We start from the raw sequence: 26,559 nt of genomic DNA on the forward strand, positions 1-26,559 counted from the left end.
GCGGAGACAAAAATAAGTTTGTCGAGCTTGATGAATCGGTGAGCGGGAATGTTACTTTTGGAGACTTGTCAAAAGCTTTAATAAAAGGGAAAGGTACAATCTCAATTTGCTTGAAAAATGGAGGACAACAATTTATTACATATGTTTATTTTGTTCCACGTATGAAAAGTAATATTTTGAGCTTGGGACAACTCTTGGAAAAAGACTATGAAGTTCATATGAAAAATCGTAGTCTTTTACTAAGAGATGACAAGAAGAATTTTATAGCCAAAGTTCCCATGACAAGCAATAGAATGTTTTTATTAAATATTCAAACGGATGTGGCTAAATGTCTCAAGACTTGCTTGAAAGATTCATCTTAGCTTTGGCATTTGAGATTTGGGTATGAAAATTTTGGTGGTTTAAAATTGTTGGCACAAAAGAGAATGGTGAATGGCTTGCCTTCTATCAATCAACCAGATCAACTTTGCAAAGGATGTCTTGTTGGCAAACAATTCCGGAAAGGCTTTCCAAAAGAATCTACTACAAGAGCAAATGAGTCGCTTCAACTTGTTCATGCGGATGTATGTGGTCCAATTAAGCCATCTTCATTCGGTAAAAATCGTTACTTCCTTCTTTTCATTGATGATTTTAGTCGAAAGACTTGGGTATATTTTTTAAAGGAAAAATCTCAAGTGTTTGAGGTTTTCAAAAAATTCAAAGTCTTTGTGGAAAAACAAAGTGGTTACTATATTAAATCCTTGAGATCCGATAGAGGAGGCGAATTCACATCTAATGAATTTAAAGAATTTTGTGAAGAAAATGGAATTCATCATCCTTTAACGGTTCCGAGATCGCCACAACAAAATGGTGTTGTTGAAAGAAAGAATAGGACAATTCTCAATATGGCTCGAAGCATGTTAAAGACAAAAAGAATGCCTAAAGAGTTTTGGGCGAAAGCTGTTGATTGTGCGGTATATCTATCTAATCGTTGTCCTACAAGAAGCCTATGGAACAAAATACCACAAGAAGCATGGAGTGGAAGAAAGCCAAGTGTTTCTCATTTGCGAGTTTTTGGAAGCATTGGCTATACACACGTACCGGATCAAGAGAGGTCCAAGCTTGATGATAAAAGCAAAAGGTACATTTTCATTGGCTATGACTCAAGTTCTAAAGGCTACAAGCTTTACAATCCAAATTCCAGCAAAGTTGTAATTGGTAGAGATGTGGAGTTTGATGAAGAAGACTTTTGGGATTGGAGCATTCAAGAGAAAGAAAAATATGATTTCTTTCCTTTTCTTGGAGAAGAAGAGATCAAGAAATGAAGAGCCCACTACACCTTCTTCATCTCCAACAAATCTTAGTACACCGCCGTCGTCATCTTCAAGTGGAAGTTCTAGTGAAAAGCCACCACACATGAGAAGTCTTCAAGAACTCTATGAGGTAACAGAGAATTTAAATGAGGATCTAAATCTATTTTGTCATTTTGCAGATTGTGAGCCAATAGGTTTTGAAGAAGCGGTAAAAGATGAAAAATTGAGAAATGCCATGGATGAGGAAATCAAAGCAATTGAAAAGAACACATGGGAGTTGGCCAATATTCCAAAAGAACAAAAACTCATTGGAGTGAAATGGGTGGTCAAGGCAAAGAAGAATGAAGAAGGAGAAAGAGTGGATCCAACAATCTTCAAGAGTTTAGTTGGAAGTTTGAGATACTTGACAAGACCGGATATTCTCCTTAGAGTTGAGCTTATTAGTCGCTATATGGAGTCACCTATCTCATTTCAAGGTGGCTAAAAGAATTCTTTGTTATTTCAAGGAGGCTAAAAGAAATTAAGTTGGGTAAAGTCCACTTAACTCCCCTAAACTATCACCCTAATGACAATCTACCTCTCAAACTATCAATTGCAACAATTTACCCCCTCAACTACCAAAACAATGACAATGTACCTCCATTTTTAACAAAATAACGAAATTACCCTTACTAAAATAAAAACAAAAATACTAAATTTTTTTTTTTCAAAATTTTAAGTGTATTTTTGTCTTATTGAAAATTATATAGGGGTAATTTCGTCACTTTGCTAGCATTGGGGGATATATTGTTATTGTTTTGGTAGTTTTGGGAGTAAATTGTCGCAATTGATTGCTTGAGGTGTAGATTGTCATTGGGGTGGTAGTTTGAAGGGGTTAAATAGACTTTACCCAATTAAGTTTAAAAGGAAGTGTTGAATAATAAACTTAATTTTAACATTTAGTTGAGTCTTTTCATTTCATATTCTCATATGTTACTAAGTGCGTTGAAGAGATTGTGTCTTTTAGTATTTCAAGAGTTATTTTACATAGGAGTTACATAAGAGTTATATGAGATGTAAATGAATGAAGTTATTATGAAGAAGTTAGAAGGATCATTTGTATCCTATAAATACCCATGTAAGCAAGTTATTTCATCAAGTTGAATAAAGTTAAATATTCCTCTTTGTGTAATCTCTTAGTAAGTGTTATTTCCAATTTTTTCAACATGTCCTACATATTTATTATTGAAACATAGCAATGCTTTGGCAGTAATTTGAGCAGGATCATACTCTATACCGCCTAAACCCTAACAGGCGTTGAAATGCAACCAAACACTCATAGAGGTTCTACAACATCCATAAACAATCAAAAGATCTTTTAGCTGTCTAGGTTATACTCTTGATACAAAAATAATTAAGAGTTTACCTTAATTACCATCATGCTTTAAAATTATTAAATAAAATAGTGCGTGTGTATATGTTTAAAATATTGTTTGACAACACACGATGTTTTTGAATGCATCAGACGTTAGAAATACATAAAACTTGAAGTTTAGGCCTAGGAAAGAAATACTTCTCTGCTTGAGGGAGGGAAGGATGGAGGGAGCAAAAGAGGAAGAGAGGGAGGGAGATTATTAGTGGTTCCCAGACTTGTCTGAAACAGAGAGAAAGGATACCAAGGATCCAAGAGCGAGAGAAAGGGAAGAGGATGGATAGATGTAAATGGTTGGCTGTGGTTAACTGATGTTCCCAGGAGAGAGAATGAGTTGAGCATGTCATTTTCTTCAAAATTATAATATTTTTTTACTTTTTTATAATCCTCATCAAAATTCTTGATATGCTTAAATCTGTTTTCTCCAAAAACTCTTACCGTGTGGTATTATAGTAAAGGTTAAGTGTGTCCCCTATTTAGGATTTTTGTCATAATTTATTTGAGCAGATTTGAGGTGGTTAAAACATCATGTTATTTAATTCTTTTTGTTGAGTCAAATGCCGATGATAGCTATGCAGACATAATCAAGTTTAATGTGTCAGCTTTAGCGAACAACACTAGGATTAAGCCTCCGTTTACTTTGACGTAAAATGGTTTTCAGAAAATAATTTTCGCATTTTACAGTGTTTACTTCAACGTAAAATAGTGGTCAACGGAAAATTTTTTTTTTTGAGCGAAAATTCTTCTTTAATTTTCCGACTGTGAGCATCTTATTCTCAAATCGATGGATCTTGTCAAAACCCGTCCAGAACCTCGCCAAGACTTGACTAGGACTCGGGCAGGACCCACTCGAAACCTCGCTAGGACCTATCCGGGACCCGATCGGACTTGAATGGGACCCACTCAGACCTGCCCAGGACCTGCCCAACCGGGACCCGCCAGGGACTTGACCGGGACCCGTCCCGGACCTGACTGGGACTCGCCTGGTACTTGACCTGAACTGGACTGGAACCCTACCAGGACCTGCCCGGGGCTCACATGGGACTTGCCCAGGACCTTGACAGGACTCGCATGGACTTAACTGGGACTTGCCCGAGACTCGCCCGGGACCCCTTTGGGACCTACCCGGGAGCCACCCAGGACTTGACCGAGACCCACCAGGAACTTGACAGGAACCAGACCGGGACCCGCTTAGGACCCCACCGGGATCTACCCGGAACCCGTCCAGGACTTGACCAAGACTGACCAGGACCCGCTTGGGACTTGACCGGACCTGCTCGGGACCCACCTAGGACTTGATCGGGACCGACACGGGCAAGTCCCAAGCGGGTCCCGGGCAGGTCCGATCAAGTCTCGGGCGAGTCCCGATCAAGTCTTAATCAAGTCCTAGGCAGGTGCCGGCGGGATTTCGGGCAGGTCCCAGGCAAGTCTCGGTGGCATCCCGAGCAAGTCCCGGTCAAGTCCTAGGCGGGTCCCAGCAGGGTCTAAGGCGAGTCCCGATCAAGTCCTAAGTAAGTCTCGACAGGGTTCTATGCAGGTTCCAGTAAGGTCCCAAACAAGTTCTAGGCAGGGATCTTATTGGAAAAAATATATATAAAAGAAATTATTTTTCATGCATACAGTAAACGCCGTAAAATGACTTTCCTAAAAATATTTTTCGACAGAAACCATTTTAAACAAAACCTAGGTGTGAACTCACTCTCGATAATCTCTTTTAAAATGTGATTCATTGTGCCCAAAATAAAAAAGTAATCTAATTTTTTCATAACATGTCCATTTAATTGATTCAGACAGGTGGTTTTTTGTTGAAAAGTATGACAAGTATTCAACCGATCTTAACTCCATAATCTCACCTTACGATCCGTCCTTCAGAAAGCAAGAAATAAATGTTTTGTTGAAAATATTTTCAACAAAATTATTTTTTAGTAGAAAAAATATTTTAGAAAATATTTTTCGACGTTTGGGTTATACGAAAAATGATTGAATACAGAAAACAGTCGGGAATTTCTGACAAGCTCCAGCCAAACCAAAGAAACTTTTTTTGGTTTGACTACTATTTTTGGTGGTTGTTGAAGATCAAGTTTATACAATGCAGAAGTCTACGTCAAAGGCAACTCCAAAGTCTACACCGACTCCAACTCTAACATAGAAGTTAGATCTAATAACAGTTGTGGACCTTTAGAAGCCAAAATAAGGTGACACCCCTTAACGTTTTAGTTCAATTGAAGTTTACAAAAATCACAGGAAAAAAAAAAGGATGAAATTTCAACAATATATAAATTCATTCATAAGCCTTTGAACAATTTTACTAGGTTATTTTAGGCCCAATTAATCGGGCCTGCACCTCTAAAGACCATCACCAAAGGCTATAACCTATAAGCTAAGCTGAAATTTAAGGTAGGAGTGTTACATGGGCAAACACTCCCCTCTTTCCATCCAAAATTAAGAAAAAAGAAATACACAAATGACTATAAAACAATATAAACAACCAGCTAAAGTTTGCAGATTGAACCATTAATGCATATACAAGCAATACATACAAAGGATTACTTTTTACAGCATCCACTACAGAGCAGTTTGCGGCATGCCAGCTTCTTCACATTGTATTTTAATCAGACTTCAATGGTGTTATCCGGCAATCACTGTAATTGATTACTGGATATCATGCTCTCTCTGGGTCCTCGAGCATCAGAGACTTTGTTGATAATAACCGAAGCATACTGCGCAATTGTTGATTCTGGAGACTGTCGAAGCCGTCCGATCACCGGAAACAACTCCGATGAACTAAGGAACTGTCTGCAAGGAGGGTGTGAACACATCTTTGCCAACGAGAAAAGAGCTATTTTTAATGGTGACTCATTTACAGCATCTTTTCTAGTTGGGTTCAGGGCCACTACAGCACAGTCAGCTACTAACTTTAGTAAAGCCTGCAGAAGAAAACCCACTCGCATTATATTCAAAATTTCAGATATAGAACAAAAACAAAAATGCTTTGGTATGCCATACAGGGCGAATGTCTAATTGTTAGTTTATCATCTTTATGTTTTCTTCTAAAGAAAATATTACCAGATCTGCCGCATCAGTAAAGTTTCAGACCATGTAATAATTTACAATTTCAAGTTCTAGGAATTAAATTGAGTTTATTGACCCTATTTGAAACTTGCATGCATAATGTAACATATGAAGTGGCAATGCAGCGTGTCCACAAACCTGCATGGCTCCGTTAGTGACTATATCTTCACAAAGCTTGTTGGAGTTGCGAACAAGATTACTTAGTGCACCGGCGGCATTGGCTTTAGTCTTATCTTCCTCTGCTGATAGCAGCAATTTCGCCAGTTGAGGAATGGATCTCCTAAGCTCTTCATACAGTGTCTCACTATGGTAGGCAGCATTTCCAATCTTAAGATAAAGATACACTAGATTAGCCTTATATCTTTAAGGACACACGTTCATCATTTCGCTCATAAGAAGAAGATGAATGAATTATGCCAGAAACTTCTTCACAGGATAATGAAGAGGTTGTTATATTCTAGGGCAACTATGTTTGAAGTAAAGTGTCAGTAAATTGGATCAGAACTTACAGCAAAGCATGCAAATTTTCGCGTGCGTTTGTCTGGATCATCACAACGATCGATGAGGAGACCAATAATTTGATGCCTTGACTAGATGTTGAAAGAAAACACACAATTAATCTAGTGGCAAACGATACTTTCAAGTGTCAATAAAAAATAAATAAAAATTCTCTTATCAACAATCCAGAAAAAATAATAATAATAATAATAATAATAATTTCATCACATGTTGACAAAATTTAAGGACAAATATTTCATTGAGGTTTAGCATATTGAAAAGCATTATATAGTTCATTACTTACTAGTGAACTATAGAAGTAGGAACTATGCCGACACATGTTGCCTAGAGCACTGCAAGCCTTTGCCCGGACATTGGGATCTTCGTGGGTAAGAAAATCCTTCAATAACTCCAACACAGAAGCTTGATCGATGTACTCGTAGAATCCCTAGACACCACAAAATTCAAACTAATATAAGGAGGGTAAGTAAAATCCAATACTATTGACTAACGGTTTGTCCATTACACTTTTAGAGGAGCAACCAAAGCCAGAAGATTAGTTAATCATTTTAGTAGAAATGATTTGTAAAATAAAGTTATTCATAATGTGATTAATGAAGAAAAGGCTAAGACAATTTGGTATAAATTAGAAAGTGTCTATGACCAAAAAATTAACGAATAAGTTGTATGTAAAGAAGCAGTTATATGGAGGAAAATACAAATTTGCTTAAGCAATTGAACAAGTTTAACATATTGAATACACATTTGTTAAACTTTGGAGTAAAACTTAAACAAGAAGATAAAGCAAAACTTCTATTAGCATCACTTCCCCTTTGTATGATCACATGGTTATGACATTATTGTATAGGAAAGAAACTCTAGAATTCGAAAATGTGATTGGAGCTCTCTTGTCATATGTCGTGGTTAGCTTCTGTCAATTAAATGTTGAATATGTTTGCACATTAGGGGTTATGATACATAATTTTATTTATTTATTTATTATTGTTATTTTTTTATGTCAGGAAACCTCTCCAAGGCAGGGCTATTTAGACCCACTCTTGTAGAGTAAACCCCAGTCCCGTGCACCGCACCCTCAAAAATTTTCCTACAAGGAACTGGTTAAATCACTGGCTTTTCACAAGGGGATATGGCCCCAAGGGATTGTTTGCACCTATGAGGTGTTGAATATTGGACCTTGAAGGGAACAAACCCTCAAGACCAAAGCCTTCACCACTTGGACCAACCCCTTAAAGTTCTTATTAGAATCATTAAATAGTATATAGTGCGGGAAACTAGGCTTTTGATTCAAATAACTAAATTTTGATAGCACATTGGATGTTTTGGAATGCATGTCAGTTGATTTTGCTTTATATGATATGAAAGTGGTGATGAAAACCTTTGGGTTCAGAATGATTTTTATGTTAAAAATTTCAAGACAGGAAATTCTTGTTCGAACAAGATAATAATAAAATGTTTCGTTCGATGCTCGGTCGCAAAACATTCGAAAGAGGAAAGTCATAGAATGTGTCAGTGATAAGTCGCTAGTTGTCTGGACGAGACAATCACAAAAATGTCTTGATTTGAGATAGTGTTGAAATTATAAAAAATAAAAATAAAATAATAATAAAGGACTTTTTGGAGAAAGGAGGTTGTTTTGAAGTCTTGGTGAAATGTTAGGGTTTTCAAAGAATGAGAATTCTAACTAATGAGCATGATGTGTTGCCATTGGGCAAGTGATACAGTGTACACGTTAACAAATGTTTGAGCAAAACTAGTAAGTAAATCCTTTTACCGGCTGAAGTATTAAATGTGATTTTACGTGCATTGTAAGTAACGCAGTCTACCATCTAAAGTATTCAATAACTTTTTGCATGCATCCGTAACTAAACCTGTGGCAATATTGATAATTTATCATGAATTGTGGATGAGTTTGCTCTTTATAATACTTGCAACATAATTGAGAAAAGGTTTTTACTAAGGATTTAAAAAAAGTATACGAAGTATATTTTTAAAAGCGACTTTCGACAACTCTGCCAACTCATCACGCATTCTTCTTAACATACCAACTATCCGTCAGACTACATAATAAGTTGCAGTTAGGAAGGAATAAGCGAGTAGGAGTTTTAAGATGTGGAAAAAGGAGCAAGGACTAGTGTGTGCCAAGAAAATATCATGGGTGAATGAAAAAAAAAAAAAAAACAGTTAATGTGATAGAAAGCATGATACAACATTTCTTTAGAAGTATTCATGCTCCATAGGAGGGCAGAGATTCCCTCCATGGCACATTGTTGGGGCATGCACCGATCAGAAACTAACTTAAACAGTAAAACAGAAAACGTAAGTCAACACATCCATGCAGGCTAGGACATTTTGAAGGAAATAAAATCTGACCTTATCCATGCGGGCTAGATCAGAAAGTATCATCAAAGTATCCAGAGTAACTTCTCTCGGGCATGAGCTATCAAGCAGCTTTCTCATCTTATTTGGATCCCACAAGCCATTCTCAACAAGTTGAACTGCCAAAGGTCGATGACCAATCATTTTAGCGAGAAAGGCAACAGGCCTTCCCAAATCTTTTAACTCCACATGTTCCAAGCATCGAAGTATAAGAATTGATACTCTGACCTGAAAACTTCAGAAGAAGCTGAATGAGAAACATAGGTCTCTTTGTACCAGCATGGTCTTATGATCCATCATATTAATGAATTATTCATTCTTAAAGAATAATAGAAATATAAACCATGTCATTAGTGCCTATGTCCGATAGTTATGCACATCATCTTTTGACTGATAAAAAGTCATAATAAACATGAGTAGCACATCCAATGCACAGAGCATAGTTGAAAAATAATCCACCAGATAATCTCAAAAACTCATGTTCCAAAAGATAAAGAAAACACAAAACCCCTCCCTCCTCCCAGGCCACTGACCCCAAAATGAAGGGAAAGAAGATCTAACCTCCAGAAGGATTTTAATGTACTTTCCCATGTCTTCCTCAATTGTTTTCACCATGTCCCTGTCTTCGATGCATACTTTCCCACCTGGTGAAGCCATGTTGAGAAGGAACCCACTGTTTACAGAAGCAGTGGCAGATGGCAAGCCAGGACCATTCTGTACAGCAACAAAAGGAAATGCTAAGAGATCTACTACAGCATTTATAGTGTTTCTGATACCATCCTTCCCTCCACCAGGCCCACCCCAGGACTTTACAAGTTTGAGATGCACATCAGAAATCAAGTCAGAGACAAGCTTGATGTGTTCACTCCTAACCAAAATCTGACGAAAAGTTAAAGCTCCACCTGAAAGGCAGTGACATATTGATGAAACTGTCCATACAACCCCAATAGGGGATAGCCCAACTCGATCTTTTGTGCTGTCAGATCGTTGAGAAGCATTTGAATGGTTGTTGGCTAACAAATCAACAAGAAGCAGAGGGATGCCACTTGCACACAACTGTTGAACAGCTAATGGTCCTCCCCACTTGAGTCGGAACTCCAGCAAACCAACACATCCATCTCTAAGGCCATGCCAATAAGAGAGAACACCATTTGGGTAACTGGGATCTACTTCAGTTTCATTAACAGAATGAATCTTGAGATGATCACAAAGTGTGGCAGTTCGAGGAATCAAAGGCACTGCAATTTCAGAGACCGAAGATTCAACAGAAGCACCCACTTCAAGGGATAGAATGGATGCAAGAGCCAACATAGCTGACGCACTATGGGGTTGAAATGAAGTGTTCATTCTATCATCAGAAGAATGATGTGCAAGCACTGAAAGTCGAGAAAGCTGCTTCTTTGGGGAGGTTGTAAGCATAAATAGTGGAGAATTTCTTCCAGTTGACTTCAAACATTGAGCAACTGTTGCAAGGATGAGGCATGAATGAAGAACCAAGGAAGAAGGATTGGTTATTTTACACTTCAAGTTATTTGCTTCGCCTGTTTGTGGATCTTTATTTGTAGATGAAGCGCACAAAGATAATATAGAGAATATCTCTGAGACAATAGTGCGATCCCCTCCCCCACTGACAACCGTAGTTACAGGTAGGGAACTGGGAAGTCCACATAGAACAACTGGAACAAGTCCACTACGTAGGCAGCACCTAGACAAGAGCTGAAACAGGAACAGAAATTGTATTAGGTCTTAAGCTAAATGGGTCTACAATTATGAAACATGATGCAAACAAAAATATTTAGGCACTGGCAGGAAAAAAAAAAAAAAAAAAAACAGCTGCCTTTGGTTCTTTGAAATGATTAAAGGCCATATAACTGGCTGTTTTATTGGGTATGTTACGCGTACAGAAGAAAACTCAAATATTAGAGATGAAAGACAAAACACCTGAATGCCAGCAGACATTGCAGCCTCAAAACGTTGATGAAGGCAATAGTAAATAGCAACTTGTACTGCTTTTGATGTAACAAATGCTCTTGTCACCACATCAACAACTTTTGCTGATTCCGCACCAACCAATGAGCCCCGTTCATGGTCCCTTGTGCCAAGTCGAACTAATGAATGACTTCGCAAAGCATGTAATGGAAATAAAAGGGGACTTTCTTTAATTGAAAGCGTTTCCAGTGCATCTATCAGCGACCAAATAGCCCTACATGCTTCACAGGCAGCACGCAACATACTTGAAGATCCTGAAATGAGGCTCGAGCCTGAATTTGCTAAGCATAGACACAAATGATCCACCAAGCCAGATGTTTTAGCATGATCCAATATTCTTTTCAGTGTTTCATCAACAGCAGAAACTGCCTCAGGAACTGAACTCACATGAGATGCCTTAAGACCCTGAGCAATTCTGGATAACATGATTGTAATGCAAGCACTGGACTCATACAGAACTCTTCCACATGTATCTTCATTGCAACCAACAACCTATATGGTCAACAAGATGAGAAAGCTGGAAGCAAATTGTTGCTGGAGAACAGTATGTAACATAAAAAGAATATGACCTGTGAAAAAATCTCAGATAATGCAACCCAGTGCCTGAAATATGAACTTGCAATGCCACTTCCACAATAATCTAGCAGCATTTTGATCATTGAGAAACTCTGCAAAAGCAAGCAATCGTAGTTGCATCAGACAGTATATCGCAAAATAAAGAGGAGCTCACCATAGATAAAGGATTTTCATATAGTGAACTTATTCACCTCTCCATCATTTCAAAACTATGAGACGCATTATCCTCAAATTTTACATATATAACGATAAAAATCTGCAGCAATATCATGTTTGAACTTGGAGAGAGAGCCAATAAAATATATTTAAGTAAATCGTAAATGATAATACATTTGGGAAAAGGAGCAAGCATTCTCCGTGAAATATTCAGAATATTTTGCATCAGACTGGTAATATTGCCACGTTCATGAATATTAGACTGCAGATGAAATATATTATGAATGAAAAGCCAGAAATTTCTAAATTAAATATAGCATGGACAAACCTTTGCTATTAAATCATTAAATTCAGAGGATTTCAAGCTGACAACAATGCCAGTGAAAACTAGAAGTTCACGTATTATTTCATCAGGTAGCCCACTAGAATGGATGGCACCAGCTGCAACTAGGTTTGACAGAATTCTGAGCGACTGATTTGAACTAATAACATCTTGATCCCTGCATGTTTTTGACAAGCCTTCAAATCTTACAAGTAAATGTACATGAATAAAAAATACACTAACCAACTAACATAGTACTTTAAGATATTCTTGACACAATGCAATGAGGTGAAATATTGTCGGTTATATGATGGAGTAGCATTATAGCAAAAAGATATATCCAATTTTTTGCAGAATTTTTGCTAACTTGGTCCTTGGTACATGCAACATAATGATAGTGCATCTTGAAACAGCTGCAAAACCAAGTCCAACCAAGATACACTTCTACTTTCCAGAATCATTCTGCCTCTTGCTTTTAAGGTCTCCAAACATCCTTTTCTACGCAAGTAAGCAATACCACCTTTCACATCTGTGTACATGACAATACATAATCCAACTGCCAGTAAATGGTTTCAAAGCAAGTTTAGATGCCCATCATTCATAAGATTTTTTTTCTGTAAGATTATACCATTGCTTTGATATTAGAGCATTAAATGCAAATATCATAAGAATCTTGTATTCAGTTTATTTAATGCTCACCGGGGTTGCGCTATTCAGCTAAAATGCTCGCAATATTGTAGTTATGTTGCTCGAGTTATAGTTGGGTCTTTTGGGGCCTACTTGTGAGCTTGACGCTCTATACCCATTTGTATTATGTTGTGCCCTTCTGGGTTTTTGATATATACACTTTTACTTATCAAAAAAAAATACATATTGTAGTTATGTGTATCATTGAAAATTCTATTGCAACGAAAAGGCACTTCAATATCTCACATTATTATCTAAAATGTCCACGGTAGGCTTTGGGTTAGGATTATAGGAATTGCCCTCGGTTACAGGGATGTGCGGAAGTTTGAAATACGTCTTAAAGGTGTCTGATTCTTTTATAACATCCACCAATATAGGAATACTCCTTTTCTCATCTGATTGCTGTATTCATTAATAGTCCTCCAAATTCTTACTTTTTTTTGGTCTTTTTCATACATGGCTAATGGAAACTTCCCACCAATGGCTGATATGTTCAGTCATCTCCCTCCCCCTTTGTGGGGGTCCAGACCACAGAAAAGGGAGGAGAAAAGAGGCCCTTGCAAAGCGCCACAATTAGTGATCAGTACTACTAACATAGGAGGATGCAGTTCCCTCAGGACTACCAATAGTCTTGGTTGTTGCTTTCACCCACAACACTGTTCACTGCTTAGTACATAGATTGTTCTCTCGTTTCCAAACCATCTTATGGGGACCATGGTATGAAAGTGAAGAACAGAAGATGTAACATTCGAAATAAATAAAGCTAAAGAATTAGATGTTTGGAAATTATGTGTCTTGGTGAAATTAGATTTGATACGGTGAGGGCCGTAGCTATTAGATCAAAAGGAAATAAAATATAAGTTAAAACTTAAAAAAGAATTTAAAAAACTGTGTAATCTCAGTTGATTGAGAATGGGTCTTGATTGACCGCGCAGGAAAATGAACGATTGTGATTTGAGTTTTGGGTACTCTAGATTGACCAACATTGGGTCATGTTCAACCGAAAGAGGATCACCACGTGTCATGGACGGCGCACCAAAGATGAGATCGAACGGCTGAGATTTTGAAATAAAGGGAGCTCAATTGACTGAGTATAAGACTCGTTCAACCAAGATGGCATCTCCACGTGTCAGTCTCTACGTGAGTGGTTTAGGGTTTAATAAGCTGAAGTTAGGATTCAGTGTTGTAAACTGTTGTTGTGGAAGTTTAAAGTTGTTAGAATTGAAAAATGAAAGATTTTACGGTTGTAATTGTAGCGCCCCAGATTTAAAAGTCTTATTTTAAAGATATTTATTTGATGATATTAGGTAATGATATTTATTCTAGAGAAATTTATTAGATCTTATGAATATTATTGGAATGAATATTGATTTGAGGTTATTATATCATGATGTTGATTTTATATGAGAGATTATATCTTGATTATTTTATTGGGTGATTTATGAGATATGATGATAATTTGGAGTATGATTGTGATAATTGATGATTGATTTAATGTGTTTTGAGTGATATTCGTTGGATTCAAGTTATTAATGGAAGTTTGGATTTTATTAGATTTGTTTTTAATAAATTGGAGTGAAATCCAACCCACTTCCTATTTCTTTCTCTCTTTTAACCTTCCTCCTCTCACACACATACAACTCCCTACCCACTTTCAATATTTTAATCTTTCTTTTCCTTTATAACCACATAGAGAGATTGAGATAATCAGAGAAGGAGATTGAGGGAGAGAAGGCAAGAAAGAGAGTTTGGGCGAGAGAGAGAGAGAGAGTCAATGTTTGGGAAATTTATGGGTAATGATCAATTGCAGCAAAATGAGTTTCAACAAGTAATTACCTTTGATGATTCATTCCTGTAACCCACTGTAAGTATTCTTACTTACTGAGAGTGATATTAATATTCAATAATATAGATCTTTGTTGTTTTATAAAATGTCTGGCCTTTGATATAAATGCTTGAACAATGATTTATATTATCGGGAATCAATTGACTCACTATTTTATAGTTTTTGTAGTGCTTGCAGGAATGGAAAGTCAAGGTAATTATGCTGTTGTGATTAGAGATTCAAATTTGAGATGTACAGAGATTTCAAGTTGGTAAAGTTTGTCTAGAGTTTGTCTTATTCGGCATAGTTTTGGGTATGCCGAACTTAAGGAAAAATGTTGCTAAGAACATAAAGGTATTAGTAGTGTTGAAGCACATTCCTATCCGGTTACTAGTAGTTTAGGTTTATCTACACTCTAGAGATAATTACCCAATGTATTCCGGTTACTAGTAGTTTAGGTCTATCTAAACTCTAGAGATAGTTATCCAATGGATAATATGATAGGAGTTAGGAGTTCTATCTAATCTCTAGAATAGTTATCCAATGTATTATAGGATAGGAAGTAGGAGTTCTATGTAATCTCTACATCTTGTAAATCTATATATATATAGCAATGAACACCGTGAATAAATATTACGGTGATTACAAATTCAATCATAGGTTTGTGTGTTCTTATATGGTATCAGAGCCCCTTATAGACTAATGTCTTTTGCTAATGTCTTCCACATCGTCATCTTCTAAATCAACATGCTCAACCAATCTCACCCCAAACCAGCCAGCCAACAACAACCCAACCGTGGTCTTCACAATTCTAAATATGAATTATTCACTTCATATTCGACTGGCCAAAGACAACTTCATGTCATGGCGTACTCAGATCTTGGCCTATCTTAAAGGTCAGGATGCCTATTGCTTTGTGGATGGATCATCTCTTCCTCCACCTAAGATGATTTCCAACATGAGCATAGAAGAAGGTGCTCCAGACACCGTTCTCAACCTTGAGTTCCTCACATGGGCTCAGAGGGATCAGATGATCCTTAGTATACTTATCTCCACCCTCTCGGACTCCTATGTAGTACACGTCGTGGGGTGTGCAACGGCCTATGATTTATGGACAACTTTAGTCTCCATGTTTGCTTCTCAATCACGTGCTAGGGTGATGCAAATCCACTTTCAATTAGCCACTGCCAAGAAAGGTAACTCCACCATCACAGAATATTTTCAGAAAATTAAGGCCATAAGTGACACATTGGCTGCTGCTGGACAGCCACTCAACGATTTTGAAAGCCGTCTCATTCCTACTTGCTGGCCTGGGCCCCAATTATCATACCTTTGTGACCTCAGTCACCGCACGGGTTGATCCCATCTCCCTTGAAGATGTCTATGGCCATCTATTGGCACATGAAACTCGGCTGGAACAAGAACTCTCATCCATTGATGCCTCACAACCAGCAGTTCACTTTACTGTTCATGGCTCTTCCAATCATGGCCGTGGGTTCCGTGGACGTGGATCCTATTTTGGAGGCCGTGGTGGCTCTCGAGGTCGTGGTAACTTCTCTCCAAGCCGTGCTCGGGGATCCTTCTTCTCCAACAACAGCAATGCTGCACCACGCCACATCTGTCAGATATGTGGTAAACAAGGGCACATAGCTCCTAGGTGTTATTCCATATTTGATCAGAATTTCCAGCATGTTTCTCCACCATGCATTGGATAAATATTCTAGAGATTAGATAGAACTCCTAACTCCTATCATATTATCCATTGGATAACTATCTCTAGAGTTTAGGTCTGAATACATTGGATAATTATCTCTAGAGTTTAGATAAACCTAAACTACTAGTAACCGGAAAGAAATGTGCTTCAACAAGTAGAAAGTAAAATGAAAAGACCAATCTTTCAAAGAACATTTTATGAGAAAGAAAAGAGTAGTAAAAGTGTTTAAGCACAAAAGTTGGCCCAAAGCAGCCCTAGGTTGAGCAGGGTAGTATACTTGACAACCCTAGGTTAAGCGACGTGGTACGCTCAACAGCCCTAGGTTGAGCAAGGTGGCATACTCAACAACCCTAAGTTGTGTGGGGTGATACGCTTGACAACCCTAAATTGACAATGGTGGTATGCTCAACATGCCCTAGGTTGAACAGGGTGGTACGCCTGATGCCCTTAGGTTGAATGGGGGAGCTCATTCAACATTCTAGGTCGAACAAGATAGTGAGTTCGACACAAGCCACGAGAAAGACTGGTAAAAAAATGAGAAAAGTGATGTAATAGAACCCAGATAAAAAGGAAAGGTTACAGTAATTTAGAGTGTGTATATACTGTTTTTGAGCATGTTTTGACTTCATTATGTTTCTTATTATTATTTGCCAACAAATGAATTGATCATTATCTATACGTACATGTTTGTGTTTTTATGTTTATTGAAATATGTAGTGTTGAAATTAGCATTGAGTTTCAGTTTTGGGATTTCAACTGAATAGAAAGTCTCTCGTTTTGATTTTTGAGAAAAAAGGATCTCTAACGTTTCTGCGAAAGCATATTGTTGCATTGAATTGTATGAAACCTATGTATTTATCTTTAAAGAAAAGTTTTACATTGATTTTTGGGAGAAATAGGTTGTACCTAAATGACTGATAAACAAAGAGAGAAATTTTAATAAAGCAAAAAGGGACTTATGTCACACACACAGTATTGATTGGGTGTTTTTAGTTACTAAGCTGTAGACTCATAGTTTTACCCATAAAATTGTTTACTTTTACAACCATACCTGCTTAGGACGCGGAAGAAGCGAAGGACTTCAATCCATAGGATTTCAGTAGAGACTGATGATTTTGAGGCCTAGGCGAGACTTTTGTGGAGCTTGGATCAGGTTTGAGTTTAATTGGCCATGGCGGCTTTTGGTTATGTACAAAGTTTCTATGCGATAATAAATAGTGTGATGTAAAATAGTAAACTGAATATGTTATACATCATTTGTGTATAACTTGTGCTTATGTTCCAATTAGTGCTCCAGTATTATCTTTACAAGTTTATAGTTTAATTTGGTTTAATATATATATAGTACTTCTGATACGCTCTTAATAAGAAAATAGTCCTAGTGCCACTTGGATTATGTAGGATATTGCATTTATCCATGTGGGTGTTACATAATAAGTTACGCAACCATCAAAACTAAGGAGAAAAAAACAAAAAGAATGATTGACATGATGTCAATATATTTAATAAAAATACTACTATATGCAATTACAACAAGCTCTTATAAAATTTATATGCTACACCAAAATGCATTACCTTAGTACGCAATGCAGAACAAACAAGGATAACATATTTATTGTCTAATGATGATAAATGTTTTGAAGTAAGACAAAAGAAATGCCTCACATCGAAAGTTCAGCATGGGGCTTGAAATAACTTGAAAAAAGACTAAGCAAGAAGTTTTTTCAAACCTAATATTTCATGCAAATAAATTAGCATTGGACATACAAAAAGTAAATAAATGCTAGGGATCCAATTTACCTGCAAGGATCTCAAGTAAATAAATGCTACGGATGCACGTCATCCAATTTACCTGCAAGGATTTTGAGATCCTGTAGACCATCTTTTCAATGGTAGCAAAACATTTGCTAATGCCTCATTATCTTGACCAATTATCTGAGCACCCTTGACTGTGCGGGAGTTGTTTTCCAATGTGTTCAATGTTTGGCAACCTGAAGAAAATTCATAACTAAAGAAGCTGACTAAATTATACAATTGCAATATAGGACAATTATAGGGAACACTTGTGTGTTGAGTTTTGCCTAGCATATAGTTTATGCTTGCTTAGTTAGGGTTCGAAATTAAGAGTTTTGCTTTGTATCATGTTAAATTATTAATTATCTTAAAACTAAACTAATAAGATGATGAATTTAATTATTTAAATCAATATTTGAAAAAAAATCAAATTTAAACTGAAAGTTTTCATGCTATTTCAATGTAGTCTTTAGGTTTTCAATTATGACAATTCATTTGCCAGTTTCGTGTAACAAAGGAATATACTTATGGAGATATTTCACTTAGTTTTGCAACTAGCAGCCATCGCAAGGCCATCAAAAGTTCGGCCGGCCATCGCAAGGTTGCTGAAAGTTCATGGTGGATGCTACAAGGCCGCCAAAAGTTCATGGCTGCCACCGCATGGTTGCTCGAAGTTCATGGCGACCACCATAGGACTATCTAAAAGTTCATGGCATGCAAGCCGCTAGACGTTTATGATAATTGTTCTAAATAGTATGCTAGTGGTCGGGGACACATTTGAAAATATGTTTGGATAAATGATATTTGATAAGAGTTTTTAGCATTTGAGAAGCACACAAAGTTTTTGAAAAGGTTACTAAACAAACCCTGAGTTTCTAATTTTGATAGTTAAGGATCTAAGTCTTGACTATGTGACAAATAGGTCCTTCCGTTGAGTTTCAACAGTTTAAAGGCCTACTAACATCTTAACATAAGAGCAACAAAATCGTGCCATGTGCATTAAAAGTCATGTCATTGTGCCACGTATGCTCGTAAATTAAAAAATACAATAAAAGAAAAGTTGAAAAAATAAAGTGGCTCCACCCTTGCAGTCACCTCCACCATCACCCTCTGTTGGGGTGGAGGGAACTAGAGCCACCCCTCCACCCTCGCAAAAGGGGGGGCAACCACAACATAACAATGGGAGTAGCTTTTTGCGGCCACCCCCAATGCTGGAAGTGGCTAGAATGGCCTACCCCACAACGAAGTGGGGGTGACTTATACGGCCCACCCCAAGGCAAGAAGTGGTTAGAGTGGCCCCTCTCTCAATAAAAGGGATGACTCGCACAACCACCCCTCAGCAATGACGAATGGGGATGGCTACACGAGCCACCCGCATTGCTAGGGGGTGGCTCACATGACCAATTCTAGCAGTGGGGGTGGCTCACACGGCCACCCCTAATAGTGGGGGTCAAGCCACCTCATCCACACTTGTAGAGGGGTAGCCCTTCACCCCCCACAAGGGAGGTGGAGGTTGGAGCCATCCTTTCTTCTTTTTTTCAACTTTTCTTTTATTATTTTCTTTTTTCCTTTTTGGTTTTTTTTTTATTTCCAGGCATAAGTGGCATGATAACATGGATTGTTAATACATATGGCACAATTTCATTAGTCTTACGCGGAGGAGATGCTAATTGGTACTTTACCGCTAAAAGCTTAACAAAAAAATTGACAAAAGAACTTTACTTGTCACATGATCAAAACTCAAATCCTTTCTTTCCAAAATTGGAAACTCATGTCCAGGGTCAAAACTTAGGGCGTGGAGGGAATGGGACTATTTCCCTTTTTTCTGGAACTTTTACTTTTTCAGAGTCTAATTGAAATTTAAGAGTTCCAGTAGAAAAGTTGATGGAATAGTACTGAAATGAGAAATTTGAAAATCAAAGAAAACCTACCAAGTTAATTGCAAAAATAGAAACTTATATAGTGATTTATAATCGGGCAAAAACCAAGGGACTACTTTTGAATTTTCCGCTTTTTGGGGTGAGCAAGAAAGGAATAGGAGGGTATAAACATCAAATCATATCTTGGTATTTTCAATAGGTACAGGTTAAAACTAGATCCAACCTAGTAATATTACTAACTTAGCATATGAAATAAGCTAATAAAGACATTATGAGCATATGGAAGTTTGAATACAATATGAGCAATTAAAAAAAATTGACCAAGGAGTTAAAAAAATTTGATCTATAATACCATATTAACCAAAAAGGGGCCTCGGATAAAAAAGAATTTAAATTGTCCACCTAGCACATTTATGACATACAGATGATGGAGAAACTTGATAGCTTGTGCTAGCAGAGAACCATACCCTATTCCTTCAAGCATACAACTGAATTTCTGTCCTAGAACAATCATACAACAAATAAACACAAATAATCTTGTTTACCTGACTGTTTAAAATCATTAGGACATGCAAACCCGGAGAACTCCTCACATGGTGAAGTATTGCCTGTAGCTGACTTTGGAATATTTAATTGAGCATTACTCTGAACGCTTGGACCATTATTGCTCTCAAAAGCAGCTAGCGAGTTGCTTTTACCTATGATGCAGTAATAATTAATGCTGAAGTGTACAAAAATGAAAAAAACAATTAAATATCCTAAATATGGAGGAGGCCTCACCCCCAGGACTGGAAACAATCAAACTTGGTGATTTTTGAATGGTGTTCCCTTCACCCCTCCATGCTGCATCACATCCTCTGGCTGCAGCAGTCACAGCACGCATTTCCTGGAAAAGGATCACCAGATACTAAAAATTTCTAGAAATCCATGGCTAAGAACATAAGATTAAAATTCTAAAATGATACAACCTAAAAAATAAAAGGAACCAAAAGAAGTCTTTGCCAGATTATAATAACACCAGTTTTGTACCTCTTGTCTAGATTCTGATATTTAAAAATGTAAGAGTGATATATCATTACCCTAGCCTCCATTTCGTCTGAAGTTTCTTTAACAAATGGGTGTTCAAGAAGAGCAGGCCAAGTTAGTCGATTTTGTGGTACCTGTCTCTCAGAAAGTGCAAGAACATTTATAATTTTGATGTCACTACAAATTAAAGTTCAATTAGTAATCAAAATAATTCATGCGATTCAACAATAAAACAACCTTATTAAGCAAACCCCTCAAAAAGCTTTTGAAATTTTGACTCATGCTGTCAGGATATTTAACTGGATCCTGGAATGTAGCATTTAATATTAGCTTGTAGCTTTATAAAGTATAATAAGCTTAAACAAACAAAACTCATATGATGTTTGAGCCAATGTACCTTAACAATATGCCTGATGAGTGCATATACAGAATTTGTATAAAATGGAGGTTGGCCAACAAATAACTCGTACCTGTTGTGTCCATTAAAAAGTGGTCAAATTCAAGATGAACATCAAAGAGAAAGGAATGAATACTGAAGCAGGTTATGGTGACATTTGAGATTAAGAAAACAAGTATACGGATTTTTTTACCAGAAGAGTTAATTTGTTCTTTTCTAGTGTTTAATTTTCTTGAACAAATAAGTTAACAGGGGATGTTTACGTGAGATCCACAATCAAGAAGAAATTCCTCAAAAGAAAACGAAATAACAATTTACTGCCACGGAATGAAAGTTTAAGAATGCATTTAAAAGGAAGACTTCAACAGCTGCTAGACTTTAGATAACCATTCCGGCTTGTGGATCACAAGACTGCACTACTATGGACATTGCAATGACATCTATGTTGAAGTGATCAACAGCTGCTTTTTACAGCATTTGAAAGGTCCACTAAGAACTTGTAAGGGTAGAGTAACCCAAATTTAGCATTTTACATTCATCATAACTATTTATTGAATAAAGAGAATCCTAGAGACAGGGCAATTAACCTCTGCAAGCCTTCCTCTTTCAGTTCTATTCATTACTCAAAATATTCTGTTATGAACAAATTGTGACATCGTGAGAGGGAAAAATAGGCTCTTTTTTTGGTTTTTGGCAGGCAAAGAAGAAAGTAGTTCCATTGGTAGCAAACATCAGTCTAGGCATTAAGGTCATCACTTATGTAGCCACAAACCAAAGCTCATGCCCAATGGTAATTGATCAACTGGTTGAATGGAAACATTTGAGTATGTTCTGAAGATTGGAGAAAAATATGAACATCTAAGAAACCAGCATTTGACATAAAATGTAAAAAGTAGTTCCGATTCTAGCATATATATTTTACAGAGAAATATGTAAAGAAAAAAAAAACTAGCGTGTCTTGCAAAATCACCCATCCAATAAATCAACATAACAATTTGCATTGAAAAATGTAATTTGAAACCACCACAAATGTTGACAAGAAACTCATTTGGTAGCCTTATACCATATCATATGTGCTTACTTGAGCCCAAAAGCTCAGGTGCAATTGAATGTTTCCTTTTGGTCAATAAGACACAAAATGAGGGAGCCTCACGTGCACTTTTTACAGCCCAGGTGGTTCTAGAACATAAAAATCATGACAGAAGATAATCTAAACTGCCCACTAACTATGTCACAATCAAACTCCACAAATTAACTGCATGAGACTAAAGAGTAGAGTAAAATAAAGCATAGAATGCAAAGCAATAGATTAAAGTAGCAAAGTTCTTAAACTAAGTTACAGATCAAATGACAGAGAATCAAAGGCACTTGCATCATGGTATCAACTTAGTAATAAACAAATTCAAAGTATTCAAGGAGATTTTACATACAATATAACTCCAAGGGACCATAAATCAGCCGTGTGGTTGTAAGGTTGCTCCCTTACCAATTCCGGAGCCATATACAGTGGAGTACCTGAGTAACAGATAAAAGTTGTAGCTAATGAAAAGAGAGTAACATAATTCCTCAAGGATGTCCCAAGCCAATTCAGTAACAGTAAACAAACAATTAAGATAACAAAAACTCAATAAAAAAATTGGACAAACCTTTTATGGATCGTAAAACAACAGTATTTGTGGACATTGCACGTGCAAACCCAAAATCACAAAGCTGTGACAATAACAGGATTTTACATGTTATGTACTACAAGGAATACAGGAAATACACATTTAATATAGAGCAGGACACAATATGACATGTGAAAATAACAACTATATTACTGTAAGAAATATTATAACTGAAAAATCAGAAATCAAAACCATCAGAACTTATCTTGGTGAAAGAAAGTAAATCTAATTAGTGTCAAGAGATTCAAGAGATAAAACCAATGAAATATACCTAAAAATTGGATCTAGCAATCCCACACGATGCATGGGAAAAAGAAACAAATAAGTACATAGGCAATCAGTCCAAAATTCTTTTATTTTATTAGTAAGTTACACATGCATCCTGGGAGTTTTCGATGGTGTTTGGTAATGCTTTTTTAGGTATTTTTTGTGTTTTGGTTGAAAAAGTGTTTTGATGTAACATAAAGGTTAAAGGCAAAAGTAGTTTTGAATTTTTGTTGTGAGTGTTTTGTGAGGAAAGTTGTTTGTTAATGTTTTGCCTTTTTTGGGTAAAAAGAAAAAAGGAAAAAGAGAAGGGGTTAGCAAATAAGCCCTCTATTGCACCGAAATATTAGTACAAATACAGTTCAGGTTAATACTAATGATAAACCAAGAAAAAACTAGAGAAAATCATTGTAGTGGGGCCAAGAAAAAGACCAAAACAATGTCTACAACTGAGTAATGGAGCTACTAAAACAAAGAACTTACAGGCCCAACAGTAATATATTCAATCCAAAGTACTAAGGTTCTGTTATTTTTTAAAAAAAAAAAAAAAAAGAACCACATTTGAAAATTTTGACAGATTTTGAACTTTCAAACTATTAAGTTAACACGTTTAATAAGTAGATATGCTTAAGCATGCACTGAGATTATCTCACTACTCAACCTTAACCACGGACCCAGCACCAATTAGAATGTTTTGTGGCTTCATGTCACGATGGATGATACGGTTTGAATGCAAGTAGTGCAGTGCTCTCACCTGTAAATGCAACAGAATACCATATTGAACATAATAGCAAACCAGAAGACTGGAAAAGCAAACAATCAATTAAGCCAGCTGCAATAATCATGGGGATCAAAGTACCAATTGCTTTGCAATTGCTTGAACTTGTTCTTCTGGAAGGCACTTGTCATCCTCAAGAATCTCAAACAGTTCACCCTGCAAGAAAAGTCATCAACAGTTCATGAATCCGAACATCTTCCACAATGAATAATGTCTTTAAATGCTTCTAAGATCATACAATGGGTTGGTTATGTGTTTTTGAGAGATCAAGAAGGATATAATTACTTGTGCAAATTCTGTGACAACACAAAACTCTTGTGCGCTTTCAAATGAGTCGAGCATTTCAATTATATTTTCATGCTTCAACTTTCTTAAAATCTGCAAAATGAGGGTAGATCAAATATCTAATCAGCTGAAAAAAAATAAATAAACAAGGTAAAATTGAGTAATATATAATTGAAAATTTAAAATAATGCTAGACTACCACATCGTTAATTATGGAAAAGCTAGTATGGATCACTGTGCCCTGCACCCTACCCCAAAATTCTCTCCCACATGTTTCTCTTCCACCTTTTACACAATACACACTTTCTTTGTCTACACGTCTATTGTTTTATTAACAAAAACAAAAACAAAAAGTACTTGAATAATAAAAATAAAAGAAAGCTTACAGGGGTGTTATCTGTGCCGAAAATATCCACCAGTGAGATGGATTAAAGCATATCATCATGTGACAAAGGTTGGTTGTTTTTTTCAGAATCAAGGCATGCAATCTAAACAAAGTTTATATAAGAATCCTAAAATATGGAGCTAAAATGCCTTCCACCTGCTTTTAACAATTAGGAAAAGGCTAAAAGAAAAGAATATTGAAAGCCAAACAAGACTCCACCATGCTTGGCTTGCAGATCAGCATGTTCAATAAGAGTCTCAGAGTTAATGAATTTTAGCAGCACATACTAGGCAAGTTAGACAGAGAAATCAGAGCAGACACCATATTCAATCACAAAGCAACAAAGTCCAAAGCGCAGCCCGAGGCAAGATTCACAAGAAGCTAGATAATCCCAAATCCCAACTTAAATAACGAATGCACGAAAATATAAGCCCTTCACTGCACAAACAATTCCTGAATTCATGGCTCTATTACCTCAATTTCTTGCCTTAGATTCTGAATGTCCTTTTCACTTTTCCCATGCTTCATAATGAACTTCATTGCAACAGTCTGATACCAGTAACAAAAACAATTAAGACACAAAATTTCAATAATTTCAGCGAAGATGCTATTGATTTTGAAGAAATACCTGTCCCGTGTACTTCCGCCTCCCCTTGTATACCTTCCCAAATGAACCTTCCCCAACAAGCTCGATCACGTGGTAGTTTTCGATGCCCATTTTTCAAATCTACAAGAACTTAGCGGCATGAGATTTGAGTGACAATCATTTGATAAATTCAAAGGCAAGCTACTACTTTCTCTTCGAATATATATAGCAACAAACACGATTGCACAAGCATTACAACCCGATTTTAAAAATTAAAAAATTAAAAAAATAAATAATAAATAAATAAATAAAATGAAAAATAAAAAGCTTAAGATTAAGCGTACAAACAATAATGGAATATTAAGATCGGAAGGAAAAATACCTGATCCGAAGCGTAGGTTTTCGATATTTGGGAGTCGACGATAGAAGGATAAGACTGAGCTCTCTCGCTCTTGCGTAAGAAGTGTTTGGCGAGAGAGAAAAGTTAAGGGAATCGAGATCTTAGAAAATGTGGAGTTTATACTCAGAGAGGGGGAGAGATTTGAAAAGTGAAGTCTGACCCTGTGGTTTTATTCCCGCCCATTTCATTTCAAGCTGCAAGTTGGGTTGATTTTAGCATGCATTTTAGTGCAGAGACTAGTCAGATCAATGACCCTCCGTTTGTTTGCTCAATAATGATCGGACGGCTGACAGGCATCATTATTCTGTACAAAATTCTATAACTCTCACTATTTTTATTTTTTTTTTTGTGTCATTCTAAAATTGAGATGACTTTTAAAATGAAAGCATTCTATCCATTTAGAGAGGTAAAATTGTTCAAAAAATTAAAATGATAATTTTACTCTGCTAAAAAACACTAATGAGATACTCTTCATTTAATTTAAAATGAAAAGTTTCCTTCATGGTTTAAAATGTGGCGATGTCCCCCATTAAGTTTCTAAAATTGTCAATGTAACCTATCCCTCAACAATTTTCGTCTTTTTTGTACCCTAGTTTTATTTTATTTTATTTTTTTTAGGGAAAATAAGGGCATTTTAAACTTTTCATCTCCTACAAATTCATGTGTGGCACATGTGAGCCTTTTGTTTTTTTATTCTGTTAGAGAAAACAAAATTATTGACCAATGAGTTATATTAATAATTTCAAAAACTTAGTGAGAAACATTAGTAATTTTTAAACATTGGAAGCTTCTACGTGGTTGTTGATGACAGTTTTCAGAGGTAGTGACTTAGCAATCCGAGAGATGATTAATCTGCAAAATAGGACACGTATGTAATACCCCGACTTTTTAAATTGTTTTAAAAAGAGTTTTAAACCCTTACTCAATAAATAGCCTTCTAAATCAACCCTAAACAAAAAACTCTTAGTCATCTCAACATAACCCAACCTACCATTGCTGACTGTACATACGCTCAAGAAACCGGACGTACGCTTTTGTCTTTAGTAGAGGACGTATGCATGGGGACCACCGGACGTATGCATGGGGACCACTGGACGTATGCTCTTGTCTTTAGTAGAGGATATACACGTGGGGACCACCGGACGTATGCTCTTGTCT

General features: G+C 36.6%; 1 protein-coding gene across 1 annotated transcript; it reads right to left on the reverse strand.

The window, feature by feature from the left end:
• Positions 1–4,963: 4,963 nt before the first annotated feature.
• FU (kinase family with ARM repeat domain-containing protein) lies at positions 4,964–25,570 on the reverse strand. Its single transcript, XM_059602170.2, has 23 exons — positions 25,384–25,570; positions 25,044–25,142; positions 24,890–24,964; positions 24,031–24,123; positions 23,827–23,901; positions 23,629–23,721; positions 22,683–22,746; positions 22,467–22,551; positions 21,037–21,109; positions 20,877–20,945; positions 20,693–20,773; positions 20,394–20,499; positions 20,159–20,311; positions 17,792–17,930; positions 11,720–11,891; positions 11,229–11,327; positions 10,612–11,151; positions 9,232–10,386; positions 8,665–8,898; positions 6,578–6,721; positions 6,285–6,365; positions 5,914–6,102; positions 4,964–5,630 (listed from the first exon to the last, which is right to left on the reverse strand). Exons 2-23 carry the CDS (start codon positions 25,131–25,133, stop codon positions 5,343–5,345), a joined length of 4,098 nt encoding a protein of 1,365 aa, XP_059458153.2. The 5' UTR covers positions 25,134–25,142; positions 25,384–25,570; the 3' UTR covers positions 4,964–5,342.
• Positions 25,571–26,559: the final 989 nt, after the last annotated feature.

Source organism: Corylus avellana, chromosome 6 (assembly GCF_965113065.1).
Source record: "Corylus avellana chromosome 6, dhCorAvel1.hap1.2, whole genome shotgun sequence".
In the NCBI taxonomy this organism is placed as follows: Eukaryota; Viridiplantae; Streptophyta; class Magnoliopsida; order Fagales; family Betulaceae; genus Corylus; species Corylus avellana.

What these genes read in the sequence shown, in the direction of transcription:
- FU (XM_059602170.2), bottom strand. Translation starts at nt 25,133, where the DNA reads ATGGGCATCGAAAACTACCACGTGATCGAGCTTGTTGGGGAAGGTTCA. An exon ending in ATCTAAGGCAAGAAATTGAG is followed by an intron (nt 24,124 to 24,889) that starts GTAATAGAGCCA and finishes CTCATTTTGCAG; the next exon opens with ATTTTAAGAAAGTTGAAGCA. An exon ending in CCTACTTCTATAGTTCACTA is followed by an intron (nt 6,366 to 6,577) that starts GTAAGTAATGAA and finishes TTCAACATCTAG; the next exon opens with TCAAGGCATCAAATTATTGG.